Source organism: Pseudorasbora parva, chromosome 24, assembly GCF_024679245.1.
Source record: "Pseudorasbora parva isolate DD20220531a chromosome 24, ASM2467924v1, whole genome shotgun sequence".
Taxonomy (NCBI): Eukaryota; Metazoa; Chordata; class Actinopteri; order Cypriniformes; family Gobionidae; genus Pseudorasbora; species Pseudorasbora parva.
Window position 1 is genome coordinate 12,224,895 of NC_090195.1, and position 15,950 is coordinate 12,240,844.

General features: G+C 40.1%; 1 protein-coding gene across 14 annotated transcripts in view; it reads left to right on the forward strand.

The window, feature by feature from the left end:
- The window catches only part of cnksr2a (connector enhancer of kinase suppressor of Ras 2a), a 115,986-nt gene that overhangs the window by 78,223 nt on the left and 21,813 nt on the right, over positions 1-15,950 (forward strand). For 8 of the 14 annotated variants that reach the window (XM_067435131.1, XM_067435121.1, XM_067435127.1 and 5 more), the window contains 7 exons: positions 798-846; positions 2,191-2,366; positions 3,065-3,138; positions 3,215-3,354; positions 5,015-5,118; positions 8,011-8,530; positions 13,730-13,929. In XM_067435131.1, coding sequence (XP_067291232.1) covers positions 798-846; positions 2,191-2,366; positions 3,065-3,138; positions 3,215-3,354; positions 5,015-5,118; positions 8,011-8,530; positions 13,730-13,929 — 1,263 coding nt within the window. The remainder of the gene's footprint in view (positions 1-797; positions 847-2,190; positions 2,367-3,064; positions 3,139-3,214; positions 3,355-5,014; positions 5,119-8,010; positions 8,531-13,729; positions 13,930-15,950) is intronic. The other 6 variants (XM_067435123.1, XM_067435130.1, XM_067435126.1 and 3 more) reach the window with 3 other exon arrangements.

Below are 15,950 nucleotides of genomic sequence, written 5' to 3' on the forward strand. Positions count from 1 at the left end.
AAAAGCGGGTAAATGGTATTGGAATGTGACTCAGTATTCAAACTTGGGTCATTGGGAAAACCAGATTTTTAACCGAATAACCAACGAGAACACTTGAACAAACAGAAAACCATCTTCAAGAAATGGACCTGGTATTTTTAGATACTCCTGAATAAATAAAGATGTTCTACGAACCGGCTGACTGAGTTTCTAAACATGTTCCGTTAATCAATTTCAGTTATTCCTCTTGGGCAACAGAACAGCTTCCCTCCTCTGGCACATATCAATAAATCAATTAGTGTGATGTTAGTGTTTTCTTTCAGTCAGTGATACTGTTGCTAATCTGTTAGCATAGCAACACAAGTGTACCTCTGAATTTATGCCCAAGCTCACAGGAAGCTTCTTCACAGAAGAGAATTGCCAGAGAGCTCGGATCATAAATATGCGCTCGGTCTGGGTGTGCTGATCCGAGAATTACTGCTCAATAAACACACGGGCCAAGGATGTTAGAAATCTTATTTTCTTTCTATGCCTCTTCCCGCTTTCCTTCTCCCTAGCTGTTGGCCTCTTGTGCCTTCATCTGCTCGGATGTCGCCTCAGATTTTAATTTGTTGTTCGATGGATTGATGCTCAGAGATTGTTATGTTCACACATTTTCTCCATGTGATTCCACTCGAGAGGATGTGTTGACCTATAATATGGTCGAGACATTTTTTTCTCGTTTCACTTACTCCTGATGTATTTTCAAACATTTCTCCATTTGTATTCCTCCATAAATATTATATAATATATATCTAAATATATATTCTGCTTTGCAGACATTCCAGGGATCTTCTCTGCTATCCAAGGCCAAGAAAAAGAGTAAAGGTGATCACTTATTTTTCCTAATTCTCATGTTTGGGAACATTGTCTTCCTTGCATACACTGCTTGCATATTTGCATATAAGGCAAAAAATAGTCCATTAACATAAACAGGAAAGAGAGTAAAGAAAGTTAATTTCCATCATAATTATGATCATTCTGCCATATTTTTTGTATGCTCACACTGCCTGTTTTCAGTGCTATGAAAGGAAATATTGTCCCCTCCAAAAAGACAAAAACCAGCATGAGTGGTTTATATGCCTGGACTGTAAATCTTCTGAAGCCATATGATATTCCAAGTCTTATGAAACAGTTTGTGTAAGTATAAGACCAAAATTCAAGTTGTTAAGTACTGATCGCTTTAATCCATTTTAAATCAAAGATCTTAAATCTCATTTGCAAATATGGTGCATAAAGACGTGGCATGCCAAACATCATTGCTCATGTCATGACATGCCAAGTTTAAAAATGTGCATAATCAAAACGCTGAATGAGATTTGAGAGCCACGACGGATGGGAAAGATTTTCCATAGTTTTGGACTGTTTCTCACACAAAGTTTAGTGCACAAGCCAAATAGATTACATTTATGATGTTTTTTTTCCATTTTGGGGTGTTCACTGGTCGCCATTCACTTTGAGATCACTTTGAAAAGAGCACCATGAACATCCTGCACATTTTGTGGCCTACAAAATAAAGAAAGTCATAGTAGTTTGAAACAACATGACAATGATGAATTTTTGGCAGGTTTTTTTGTTGTTGCATGACCCATATCTAGACATTAAAGAGTTAGTTCACCCAAAAATGAAAATTCTGTCATTAATTACTTAATTAATTACCTAATGTCGTTCGACACCCGTAAGACCTCCGTTCATCTTCGAAACACATGAAGATATTTTTGTTGATTCGGATCGTGCGAATCATAAATCAATACGCTGATTCATAACGTTCGAAACTTTGTTTTGAAATCGGCCCATTACTATATAAGCCGTTATTTCAGGGGGTTTTGCGTACAAAATCTATTCTCGTCGCTTCATAAAGTTATTGTAGATCCACTGTAGTGAGATGGACTTTGTAACGACGTCTTTAGTGCCTTTTATGGTTCTCGAGAGAGGAAATGACACTGGTGTCAATGAAGGCTTTTCTGAGCCATCGGATTTCAACAAAAATATCTTCATTTGTGTTCCGAAGATGAACGGTGGTCTTACGGGTGTCGAACGACATTAGGGTAAGTAATTATTGACAGAATTTTCATTTTTGGGTGAACTAACCCTTTAATTGATTTGAGGGATTGGATCCTGAACTGTCCATTTTCTAACATTTGTTAACACATACTGTCTTATGGTGTCCAGCAGCTCCGCTGTCCTCCATCAGTAAGAGACGAATCTCCTGTAAGGACCTGGGCCGTGGAGATTGTGAGGGCTGGCTGTGGAAGAAGAAGGATGCTAAGAGCTATTTCTCACAGAAATGGAAGAAGTACTGGTTTGTTTTGAAGGACGCCTGCTTGTACTGGTACATGAACGAGGAGGTGAGTGTGCGAGTGTGTTGGGCCAATACAGTTATCTTTGTTGTTTCTCGTATCCACCAGCGCAGCAGAAACTATATCGATCTAGAGATGAGACTTTAATTGGTGCGGCTTTACCCTCTTGTGTGGAACAAGATTAATGCTCATCTACCCCAACAAAACAGTCTTCTACACATACCATTTCTGTAATGAAGATAAGGAGCTTCTCCGAACAAACACTCCAATTCTTGTTCCCTCGCTCTCTTGCTCCCTCGCTTTTGATTAATTACTCTTCGTGTTTTTGCTTTTTGTCACAGCCTGGGCCTGGGATACGGCTGCCGTTCTGGGGGTTTCGGAGGAAGTATGGGGAGGGGAGGGTTCCTCTCGGCCTGGTTTTGGTCCACTGAGAATCCTGCAACATAGTCCGGCTTTGCTATAATTGATGATCTTCTACTGTGTGGGTTTTGTAAACACAGACAGGCTTACAGAGAGCCGCAACAATTTATGCGTTTCATTTATTTATGCAGAGCTCCTGTCAGCAGTCCTGCTGCAAATTAATGCAGGGTAAAAAGCAATGGAATGAACCAAGAGAGAGAGAAAACAAAGGAGAAAATAAGGAGATGTAACTCCTAATGAGGACATAATGACATTACAGAAGAGTGTAAGTGGGGTGAAATGTCCACACAATCCTCTCTCTCTCTCTTTTTTTCTCCACCTTTTAGGATGAAAAGGCAGAAGGGTTTGTGAGCCTCCCCGAATTTAAAATCGACAGAGCCAGTGAATGTCGCAAAAAATAGTGAGTACCTATAAGTACCTTAGAGCAATGTGATGATGCCTGACAAATTCTTATTGAATCTTTGCTCCCTACGCAGTGCGTTTAAAGCATGCCATCCCAAAATCAAGAGCTTCTACTTCGCAGCGGACGGCGTGGATGATATGAACAGATGGTTGAGTCGTCTCAACATGGCAGCCGCTGGCTATGCAGAAAGAGAGCGAATCCGTCAGGAACAAGGTGAGAATACTTGTAGTAGGAAGGTTATGGGTTTTGAAGGTTCGATTCCTAGTAAATATGAACCTCGAATGCAAAGTAAGTCGCTTTCAATGTAAGCGTCTCCCAAATGGGAAAATGTAAAAGGGAATGGTGGAGCATATCAGTGGGAGGGGCCAACTAAAAATCAAAGAGAGCCTAATCAGAGCTACATTCCCAAAAGCATTGCAAGCCTGAGGAGATCGTAAAGATCGCTGGTGCATATGGTTTCTATGATCTACTTAGACTTACAATGCTTTTGGGAAATGCAGCCAAATTACTTGGGAAACTTGCATAGTTTTACTGGTCTCTAATGAAGGGATGGGCAACTCTGGCTCTCGAAATCCACTTTCCTCCAGAGTTTTTCTCCAACCCTAATTAAACACACCCGAACAAGCTAATTAAGCTCTTCAGGATTACTAGAAAGGTACCGGTAGGTGCATTTGATCAAGGATGGAGCTAAATGCTAAATGGAAGTGGACCTAGAGGGCGAGAGTTACCCAATCGTGCTCAAAAGACTTGGCTGATGATCCAGAAGTTCAAACATTTTTTTTATAGAAGGACAGGATGTCAGTATAGGTAGCACAACTGAACTTTGTCACAAAATTGTGTTTTGGAAACCGTTGCTGGGGGTAACAAATCAACCCCGTAACTAATACAGTAACGCATTATTTTAACATGAGTTAGTTCTAGACTAAATGTGAGCAAGCATTTACTCAGTATCACAAAAACATTCAGTATTTCACAAAAATAAAAACAGTAAAATCCAAACTGAAAATTATGCAAACATTTTGCACAAATATATATATTTTTTGTTATTAAAAATAAACAAGCAAGCCCAGCTTAGATGAGGAAAAGTAATATAATGCGTTACTTAGTTACTTTTTAGGAATTAATTCATTATTTTAATGCATTACTTTTAGAAATAACTTTCCCCAACACTGCTATTTGCATGTAATTCATTATCATTAGGCTAAAGTCACAATAAAATGAAGAATGAATGAATATCTTTCTTCCACATTGTGACATATATATACAAATGTAACAAAAAGAAATATGTTTTGGGCGGTGTCTATGCATTTTTCATTAACCGGATTTGAGATGTGGGTATTAAACTCAAAAATGAAGGCAAGCCTGTGGAGGGAAAGGGTTTAAGCTGGCAAAATGATTGAAGAACTGGCACAACTGTTGGTATTGTCACTGAAAAATTTAGTTATAAATTGGCATTTTGATTAAAGATTTATGAGCTCAGACATTTCGTTTTACTGTAAAAGTTACCTAAATACTCCTCACAGAAGTAAAAATTGCACAATGGGAAAAGACAGACAGAAAGAGTAAGCGAGTGAGTGTTTTTAAGTAGTAAATACTTGGTCAGTGCCTTATTTTTTATTTTTTTTATTCAGAATAGTTTTTCCTGTCTTCTGCTTTTGACATCGCATCTCAGGATAGGTTCTAGTGAAGGCCTTGCAGTTCAGTAAGATGTTTTACTCAAGGTCCTCATGGAAACACCTGCATGTGTCTTTGTGCCCCACATGATCTCTGAGGCTTTAATTTAATTATTGTTTACTTTATGGAAATGTTTTGCAACAAGCTAATGACTCCCTGCATGCCCTTCTCTCTCTCTCTCTCTCTCTCTCTCTTCCAGCTGACTACTGGAGTGAAAGTGAACACGAAGACAATGATACGCCCTCAACGCCCAAGCAAGACAGCCCACCACCCCCTTATGACACGTACCCACGGCCACCCTCAGTGAGTCAGCATCCAGCATGCTCACAGACATACACGGCTTCCTCTCATTGTGTAATACCACACAATAGCACAGCCTCATAATGCTTGACATTTGGCATTGGTAAAAGAGCTGTTTTGTAGTGCCGTCCCCCAGACCTGGCCTTACCACGTCACTGTGTGTGTGTGTGTGTGTGTGTGTGTGTGTGTGTGTGTGTGTGTGTGTGTGTGTGTGTGTGTGTGTGTGTGTGTGTGTGTGTGTGTGTGTGTGTGTGTGTGTGTGTGTGTGTGTGTGTGAATGAGTCAGACCACCTCATCTCTGAGTACACTGTTAAGATATGAGGAGATTGAGTCTTATCTCTGTGTCTCTCTACTTATCGCTCAGTTTTTGTGAGTCACTGTACTGTCACTGTAAGGTTTACTCTCTGCTTTTGATAGATAGTGTCAGATATATATTTCAAGTCTCCCGAAATCTGTCAGGAACATATTACATTTACATTTATGCATTTTATTCAAAGCGACTTACATTGCATTTTAAGGCACACGATTTTTATCAATTCTTGCTTTCCCTGGGAATCGAACCCATGACCTTGGCTTTGCGTGATTTTTTACTCAAAATCAAAAGATGATTAAATTAATTTGCAGTGAGCGTATTTGGTCTTTTTGATATCGTTTTGATATTATTTTCAGTTCCTGTTAAAAAAATCCCACTGTAGAATATAAATAAACTAAAATCACAGAGAGGGGTCAGCACATGCTGAGGTGCACAGTGCACAGAAGTCGGCAACTTTCTGCAGAGTCAATAGCTACAGACCTCCAAACTTTGTGTGGAGGAGAGCTTCATGGAATGAGTTTCCATAGCCAAACAGCTGCATCCAAGCCTTTCATCTCCAGGTGAAATGCAAAGTGTGGGATGCAGTGGTGTAAAGTATGCCGCCACAGGACTCTAGAGCAGTGGAGACGTGTTCTCTGGAGTGATGAATCACGCTTCTTTGTCAGGCAGTCCGATGGACGAGTCTGGGTTTGGCGGTTGCCAGGAGAACAGTACTTGTCTGACTGCATTGTGCCAAGTTTAAAGTTTTATGGAGGGGGGATTATGGTGTGGGGGTTGTTTTGGGTGGGTCTTAACTCCTTAGTTCCAGTGAAAGGAACTCTTAATGTTTCAGCATATCAAGACATTTTGGACAATTTCTTGCTCCTAACTTTGTGAGAATAGTTTGGACCCTGTCTGTTCCAACATGACAGCGCACCAGAGCACAAAGCAAAGTCCATAAAGACATTGAGTAAGTTTGTTGTGGAGGAACTTGACTGACCTGCTCAAAGTCCTGACCTTAACCCAATAAAACACTTTGGGGGGGGGGGGGGGGGAATTAGAGCGCCAACATCACTGCCTGACTTCATAAATGCGCTTCTAGAAGAATGGTCAAAAATTCCCATAAATACACTCCTAAACCTTGTGGAAAGCCTTCTCAGAAGAGGTGAAGCTATTATAGCTGCAAAGAGTGGGCCAGCTCCATATTAAATCCTACAGATCAAGAATTGGATGCCATTAAAATTCAGGTGCATGTAAAGGTAGGCGTCCCAAAACATTTGGCAATATAGTCCCTCTTATAGTCTCTGTGTGTGTGTGTGTGTGTGTGTGTGTGTGTGTGTGTGTGTGTGTGTGTGTGTGTGTGTGTGTGTGTGTGTGTGTGTGTGTGTGTGTGTGTGTGTGTGTGTGCACCTGCATGATTTTTTAACAGTAACATCTGTTGTAACTGCCAGCGGTAATGCAGGGAAGTGTATTTTGACTTGGCTGACTTTTGGCTACTACTTTTGACAATGTGCCTCATGGCCTGTAGAAGTATGTGAGCAATGAATTGTAGACCTGTCACCTTGTATGACTCTTCCCAGAGTATTTGGATCTTGTTATCTTTGCAATGTCTCTCAGATCCAAATCAAAGTATTCAAATGTGTGTGTCTGTGTGTGTGTGGGTATTGAAAGGCCGGCATCAAGTGCCATTAAGCTTTTCCAAGCAGGAAGTTGAACATTCCTATTTTGTACGTTGAATAAATTATAGGATTTGGTGTCTATTCATTCCTGAATGTATGTGGTTAAATTTGTGTGCACAGTCACTGTTCTTTTCTTTATTTTTAGTGTAGTACTGCAGGGCAGGTCAGCCAGAGGCCACACACATCAGCAAAGCCTTTATTTGGGAGCAAACAAAGACACTTGAATTAAACTTTTTACTTTTTTTCTTCCACAAGGCCCCCTCCAGCCATTCTCCACACACACACACACACACGTACACACACACACACACACACACACACACACACACACACACACACACACACACACACACACACACACACGCATATTGTTCCCAGAGATAATCAAATTAGGGGAGTTTGACATTGTTAACCAAGAGCCCTCCAGAGTTGTATGTCTGTCTGTCTGTCCTTTTGAAGCATTGCCAATTGGATGAAAGCAGAAAGAGCAGTTGGCCCATATTTAGAGACTAACTTCACACACTAACACAGCTTCAGGTTCTCTGTCCATATCTCTGTTCCTTATTCTTCCATTTTCTATATTTGCATTTTTCACAGAAGTTTTCTCTGTTCATTATTTATCTGTCTATCTTAGACAAGTGGCTATTCAGGGGCCTGGTCTATTCTTTGAGTTTCTTCATTAGCACACAAAAGCATGCCCATTCATGATTTGTAAGCAAAGTACATTTTAAAGGTATGAATGCTTTATTCGTTTAAAAATGAATGTCATGATGAGCATCGAATTAAGTTGTAGTAGTTATAAAGATTTAGATTACTGGTACCCCTGGGAATGAGAGGGATATTATGTAAAATATTGCTACAATCTTGTAAAAATGTTGTAAAAATACTTGGGTTCAACCTAATGTTTTTCTTTTTCTTTTTCAGAACCAGGTGAGTTGTGCCAGTCCTTACCTAGAACCAAAGCACGGCCGCCTATCATCCACTGAAACTTCGCAGTCTCGCTCCTCTCATGAGGAGTACCGCTCCGAACCTCAAGGAGGTAGCAGCAGCGGTGGAGGTTCCCCTGCACGGAAGTCCGCCAGCCAGCGGCGTTCATGGCAGGACCTGATTGAAACTCCTCTGACCAGCTCGGGCCTCCACTACCTGCAGACCCTGCCCCTAGAAGACGCTGTGTTCTGTGAGCCGGGGGCGGGTCTGTCTCCAGAATACCGCCGCCAATCCACTCTGCCTGCCCAACGCACACTGATGCAGGAACATTATGGTCCCTTCCCCATGCTTGAAGGGGAGAGGCTCAGAGACCCTGTTAACACAGCCGGGAAACCCCGCAGCTTCACCTTGCCCCGGGATAGCGGCCTGCATGCCCTCCTCACACCCTCCGCCAGCATGGCAGAACAGCGGGACCCCAGCCGCAGGGAGCTCAGCCGTTCTCACTGCATCAATAACGGTGGGTCAACATATTTGTATTAAAATCATGTATATTATGAATGTGTTTATATTTTATTTTTATTATTTAGTCTTTTTGTTATTTATTAATTCATTTAGATACATTTTTTTTTTAAAATCCAGACCTATTTATTCCCTAATTATTTAAATGAATTACTTTTTTTAAATGAATGACATTCGTATATACTGTATGTGTATGTGTCTGTAGCTTTATACTATATGTATTTAACTAAGTAATGTATCTAAAATTAAATTTCTACTCTTAAATTGACAGTCCTAATCTAAATAAATAAACATAAAAATTATATTATAGACTTTATTATCTATCAAATAGTCAAACCAAAATTATTCAGACACCAGATATAATGTTTTACTAGTGGGGTGCAGGACACTATAGTTCATTCATGTAAGTGAGAATAGCACAATAAAGTCAACTGTGGCAACTGTTATACCCAAAAATATCTTCACACAGTGGACTACCAGTAACATGTATAAAAATTTGGTACCACAATTTTTCAGACACTTTGACTTGACCATGTTTTGCTGGATTGTTTTGTCTTTAAATGCTAATGCGACCTTTTACACCACAGACAGAACAAAATTAAGCTTTGCTTGGTCATTGGTTGACCTACACTGGTGTTATCTAATTGTGTGCTTAAATTGAACAGCTGACAGCTGATTGGTTGATTGTAATCATTACTTACCTTTCTATCAAAGTTATCTGACATTATCAAGATGAATTTGTTCTGACACAGTTTAACTCCGAGTTCTTGCCATATTATATTAATATTTTCTAAACTAAAAGCATTACAATTTTGTTAATATTTGTATTTATTATAATTGATTTCTTTGTTTATATTTGCTATTCTTGTTATAAGACTTACATTGATGAACATACATTTTAATGATGACAAATGGGGCTAAAGAATCTTCCCTTTGTTATAATATTGCAATGTGAGAAGATGTGCTTGAAAGAAATTAAACCAGGTCGGCTCAAATCAGCCCACTAAAACCTCTTTACCAGAATTCTATTAGATTTTAATAACCCCTCTGATTATGAGAACAGTGGGCATAGCAGAGTTATTTTAGTGCATGTGTAAATTTGAGTGCTTCAGTATTAAATTGTTAAGAGCAGTGCACTCAGAGAGGAGCATGCGCAGGGATTTGTCTCTTTGTCAGTTTGTATCTCTTCCTGTGTTTTCTTAGCTTCTGTATCGTCCTCTCGTTCCCTGTTTGAGTGTGTGTCGGTGCTGTATGAAGCATAAACAGTGCCTGAGTTGCAGGATTTTTTTAGCTTTGCTGTGAGGTTCCCCACTGAGATCTGTCCACTCGTTTCTTACATACACACATGCACACATGCAGGCATCTTCTTCTAGAAATAGCTGCATGCTCTTCCCATGAAACTCATTTTAAATCTGCCGTATTGGTGTGGCTCTGACACAAGCTCCTGGCCCACTTTAATTTACCCGACTTGGTTTTGATTTACAAGGACAGTTAACCTTTATTGACATTTCTGTAAGCCTGTCCTCTTAAGGTTAATTTTATAGCACCTGGATACATATGATTAAAAATAATTGCATAAGAATATATAAAACAGAAAACATGATACTCAAAAAAAATAAATTACATTTTAAAATTTTAATTTACAGTGTTTTATTTTATTCCCTTTAGGTACAAGTATATATTTAGCAGAACTTCAGCTAACTAAAACTTTTTTTCTTATTCCAAGAACAGATGCTATGATTAAAGTTCACCTAAAAATGAAAATTAGCCCATGATTTACTCACCCTCAAGTCATTCTAGGTGTATATGCAATTCTTTTTTCAGTATTAAAAAAAAAACTTTTGTTACTCTTTTAGCGCAAGTCAACTTGCGTACCGCTGACCACTGGAAGCTTGTTATTTTAGTCTATAAAGTTTTAAATATGGCTATTTTTCAGAAGGCCTTTATTAACCCCCCGGAGCCGTGTGGAGCAGTTATATGACAGATAGATGCACTTTTATGACTTCAAAAATTAACAAACACGTCAAACCTGTCCATAACCTTACCTGTATCCATCTCATTATCAGCAAAAGTCTGTTACACCTTTTTTCCCTCCCATTGCGTGTTATAAAGTCAGAATTGTGTGATATAAACACGCAATTCCATGTTACAAAGTCAGAATTGTGAGATATACGCTTGTAATTGTAAGAAATTGACTTCACAATTCTGAGAAATAAGTCAGAATTGTGGGATATAAACTTGGTCTGGCTATCACCAGACCAAGCTCAATTTAAGATTAGAGATTGGTCTGGGGGGTCTGCTGTGTATTTTCTACTGCACAAGAATTATGATCAACGAGCATAATTCAAATGACTCTGTATGCAATTGGATAGTCCTTCAACCAATCAGACCACAAGAGGTGTTATCAACGGGCAACAACCCATCGTTTCTCTATCTGTCATCATGTTAAACCCACCAATATGTGCCAGGTGGATAAGCCAGTCTGTGATTGGTTTATGCAAAAGTGTAACAGAAGCAGTAGAAATGAATGTACAGGTTTCCAGACTGAGCTTCACGGTAAAATCAAATCGCTAAATCAAATTACTTTTTAATGTCTGAACTGCGCTATCTCATGGATTATGCTTAAACCATGTAGTTAACAATAAATTCCAAATGCACTATTAATTCTGTCCTATTTTGTTCTGGTGTCCAGAGAGATGGATTTCTCTCCACAAACCTCACAGCAAGCCTCCCATTTGCTGCTGGATTACCACTCTGTTTATCTCCCTCGTATTATTTTTCATCTTCCCCTCGTCTAGCAGTCTATGGCCTCATGGCTCATTGCCATCTCACCATCTATATTCCCCATCTCACTGCCCATCTCCACTTCCACACTACTGATCTGTCTGTCTCACTTCCCGTCGGCCCTGTCTAACTTTCTCTTCTAATATTCCCCTTTTTCACCATCTCAGACGGATCTCCTGCAGTAGTCTATATATAATCCCATTGGCTTTTAATGAGTCTCCCTCTTATCTGTGTCTTTTATATCGCTCTGTCTCTATCTCTCTCTGGAGGAGTTGGGGGCATCTGTTAGTCATCCACAGAGCCCATGCGTGCTGTACTACATACTGAAGAGAAAAGAGGCACGGCCTATTGATCGTGACTCTCACTCACATGTTCCCCAGCAACTGGAAAGTTTTTCTGCACTGCTAGAGTTCTGTGCCATTTAGCAAGTTACAAAAGTATCACAAAGAGCTTTAAAACTTTATTGATCTACTCAGGTTGAGTCGTTGTTATTGTAATTCATCTCATAGCTAACCAAGCGGTCGATAAAATGCTTTTTCTTTCCAATTTTTGCAGGCATTTAACAAAAACAGGGCATATCAGCAATAACTTGAACACAATAAGGATAAACAACCAATAAAAAAGTTATAAATACACTAAATAAGTTACAGGTAGTATAGTCTGTATTGGTATAGGTTTGTTATTATATGTATAGAAAGCTAAAATTCTTCCCATAGTCCTTGGTGTCTTTGGTGCATAAATGGATAATGCCTGAATTTTTTTTTTTTAGTAAACTGCTACTCAACTAACATCCTTATTCTGTATTCATTTAAACTTAATTCCCTTGCTGAATGTGATATGGATATGCCGCCCTACCTCTGCAGCATAGGCTGTGAGGAGCTGTGTGGGACTGCTGCCCTCTTGTGTTTGTTCAGTGGGTAAATACACACCCACTAACTGTACATTGTGGGTTTGTGAAAGCCTGATTATAAGAAACACATGCAATATCTGCTAACAACACCCAGAATTAGATACTGGCCCACATGCTTTACCTACACAAACTCTCCAACAACAGGACATGTGTGATTCAACTTATTTCCAGACTAACACATAAGCACCAGCATATAGTCGCACGCAGACTGAAGGAAAAAACCCTGCTAGGCAGAGTGATTGATTGCCAAACCGGAGTAGCCCTAAGAATTTTTCTCCACTTTTAATTATCATGTCATGTCATATTAAACATCTCATAAACAGTGCTGAAATCTGTCGTCTAGCCTTACTGTCCATCTTTAGGTGTCTACTATCACAAAACTGCAGTTATCCCTTTATTAACATACTGTAACAAGGTGTGATTCTGTATTTTTGCATAAATGTTAATGCAGTGGTGGATGGTTTCCAGTTAGCTGATACTGGCCATTGGCTGGTTGATTAGCCACCATGTTACAAAACCAGTCTTTGATCATCAAATCCATCTTTGATCATCTAGTATCTGATAGCCTTCTAAAACGGTCATTAGCTGGTCAGTTATCAGCAAAGAAAATCTAAGATGGACCATTATTGATGAGCTAACGACCATCTTAGACTAGCTAATGACCATTTTAAACCTGAAAATGATTATCTCAGATCAGTGTATGACCAGTTTATACCATCTTATGATCATGTTGACCAGTTACTGACCACTAACGACAAAACTAATCACAATGTTGACTAGCTAATATCCAATGTAGGGTATGTAGAGTTATATCCAAATGTTATTAACAAAAAATGACCATCTTGACCATGGTGACAGCTTGAACCAGTTAATCACCGTGTTGACTAGCTTATAACTATCTTGACCAGCTATTGACTAACCTTTACTTTTTATACTTCAATTTTACACTAGATATTTCACCAAGGAATTGATAAACACATATGAGGTGTGTGTGTGTGTGTGTGTGTGTGTGTGTGTGTGTGTGTGTGTGTGTGTGCGTGTGCGTGTGCGTGTGCGCGTGTGCGTGTGCGTGTGCGTGTGTGTGTGTGTGTTGCAGACAGACAGAGAGGGAGAAAAGGAGATTTTTGTATTGGCAAAGAGACACCCAGCACCCATTTCTTCAAACGATAACAGATAAAAACTGCGAGAAAAAATATTATTTACATAAATCTGAGCCTGATTAAGCATTTATCTACGCCAGCCTGATGAAAGACACTTCTCATCCAGATATTATGCCATTTTCTCTCTTTTTACCTTCACAGTTCCAGACTAACAAACTAAATAAATGAGCTGAGTATCATCATCAACTGCTCATGCAAACCTACATGCCTGATTGAACATTAAAATGCACAGTTTAAATGTTGCAATCTGACTGTTTCTGTTTCCGATCTCACTCAATGTGCTTTGTTGGTGGAGCCACCCATCTTTAACTCTGGCTTTCTGTGGCGCCCACCCCCCCCACAGGCGGGGAACCGGAGTGCCATCGGCAGGCGGATTCACTTGGTGATTTGTACCGGGCTCTGGAGCGTGCCAGCCTGTCACCCATTGGTGAGCACCGCCTTTCCACCCGTCTGGAGTACAAACACCTTTTCATTCGGCGTTGCAACGATCCACAGCTAAATGACAAACTGCATCATCTCCGCATCCTGCAGAGCACGCTAAAGGTATCTGACCTCTGCTGCCGCATGGGTCCCACTGAAACCACGTGTGCCTGTTTGTTTCATCTGTCCCGTCCGTCCCTCTCCATCTGTCTGATGTCTGTGGGTTTCTGGGGACAGCAGGATTTTTTATTTTATTTTTTGTAGTACATTTTGATACGGTTTACTAAGCTAAACTGCTATCCCAGAATCCCATCTATGTTAGACGGAGTTCTCTGTCTGGTGTGGGAGGAGGGCATGGCCAAACTCTGCTCTGAACCCTGCTTTTCTGTGTGGGTTAATCTGGTTTAGGCTCTGCCTGGTGCCTTTGGGTCTTCTGTGGTTGGGTCATGCCTCTGCTGTGACCCATCTCCCCCAGCCCCCAGCTGCTGTGCTGTGCTTATTATGTTGGGGCAGAGTCTCCCGCTTCATTGTGGGTGTTATAAACGGCTGATCAATAGCACCAAAAGGGGTTTCAAAACCTAAGATTTAAGATGGACCTTTACTGATGAGCTAATGACTACCTTAGACCAGCTAATGAAAGTTTATGATCTGTTTAAACCAGCTAATGACCATCTTAGACCAGTTACTGACTATTATAAAACAGTTAATGACCATCTTAAATCAGCTTAGGAGCATGTCAACCAGCTGATGACCAGCTTAAGCCATTTTAGACCAGCTAATGACCATCCTAGACCAGCTTAAACCAGCTAATGAACATCTTAGACCAGCTTAAACCAGCTAATGACCATCCTAGACCAGCTTAAACCAGCTAATGGACATCTTAGACCAGCTTAAACCAGCTAATGACCATCTTAGATCAGCTTAAACCAACTAATGAACATCTTAGACCATGTAATGACCAGCTTAGACCAGCTAATTACCATCTTAGACCAACTAATTGACATCTTAGATCATATAATAACCATCTTAGACTAGCTTAAACAAGCTAATGACCATCTTAGACCAGATAATGACCATTTAGCCTGGCTAATGATAATCTTAGATCAGCTAATGACAATCTTAGACTAGCTAAGGACTATCTAAGACCAGCTAATAACTATCTTAAACCAGCTAATAACCATCGTAGACCAGCTAATGACCATCTTAGACCAGCTAATGACCATCTTAGGCCAGCTAATAACCATCTTAGACCAGCTAAGGTCATCTTAGACCAGCTAATAACTATCTTAAACCAGCTAATAACCATCTTAGACCCGCTTAAACCAGCTAATGACCATCTTAGACCAGCTAATGACCATCTTAGGCCAGCTAATAACCATCTTAGACCAGCTAAGGTCATCTTAGACCAGCTAATAACTATCTTAAACCAGCTAATAAATATCTTAGACCCGCTTAAACCAGCTAATGACCATCTTAGATCAGCTAATGACCATCTTAGACCAGCTAATGACCAGCTTAAACCAGCTAATGACCATTTTAGACCAGCTAATGACCATCTTAGACCAGCTTAAACCAGCTACTGACCGTTTTAGACTAGCTAATGACCATCTTAGACCAGCTAAAGAACAGCTTAAACCAGCTAATAACCATCTTAGACCAGCTAATAACCAGCTAATGACCATCTTAGACCAGCTAATAACCAGCTAATGACCATCCTAGACCAGCTAATAACCATCTTAGACCAGTTTAATGACTATCTTAGACCAGCTAATGATCATCTTAGACCAGCTAATAACCAGTGTAAACCAGCTAATGACCTTTATGACAGCTAATTATCTTGTAGCAGCTAATAACCAAATAAGACAAGCTACTCCGCCTTTTGACCAGCTAATGATCATCTGCAATAAGATAATGCCCCCTGCTCTGAACCCTGCTTCTCCATGTGGGTTAATCTGATTTGGTGCCATTAGGTCTCCCTGTGGTTGGGTCAGTCGGTCTGTGCCTCTGCTGTGTGTCTGTGGTGCTGCCTCCCCCCACCCCCCAAACTGCCGTGCTGTTCTCATTATGTTAGGGCAGAACCTTCCGTTGCATTGTGGGTATTATCAGCATCCCTTATCACTCAGACTTGAATGAAAGAAGGTTAA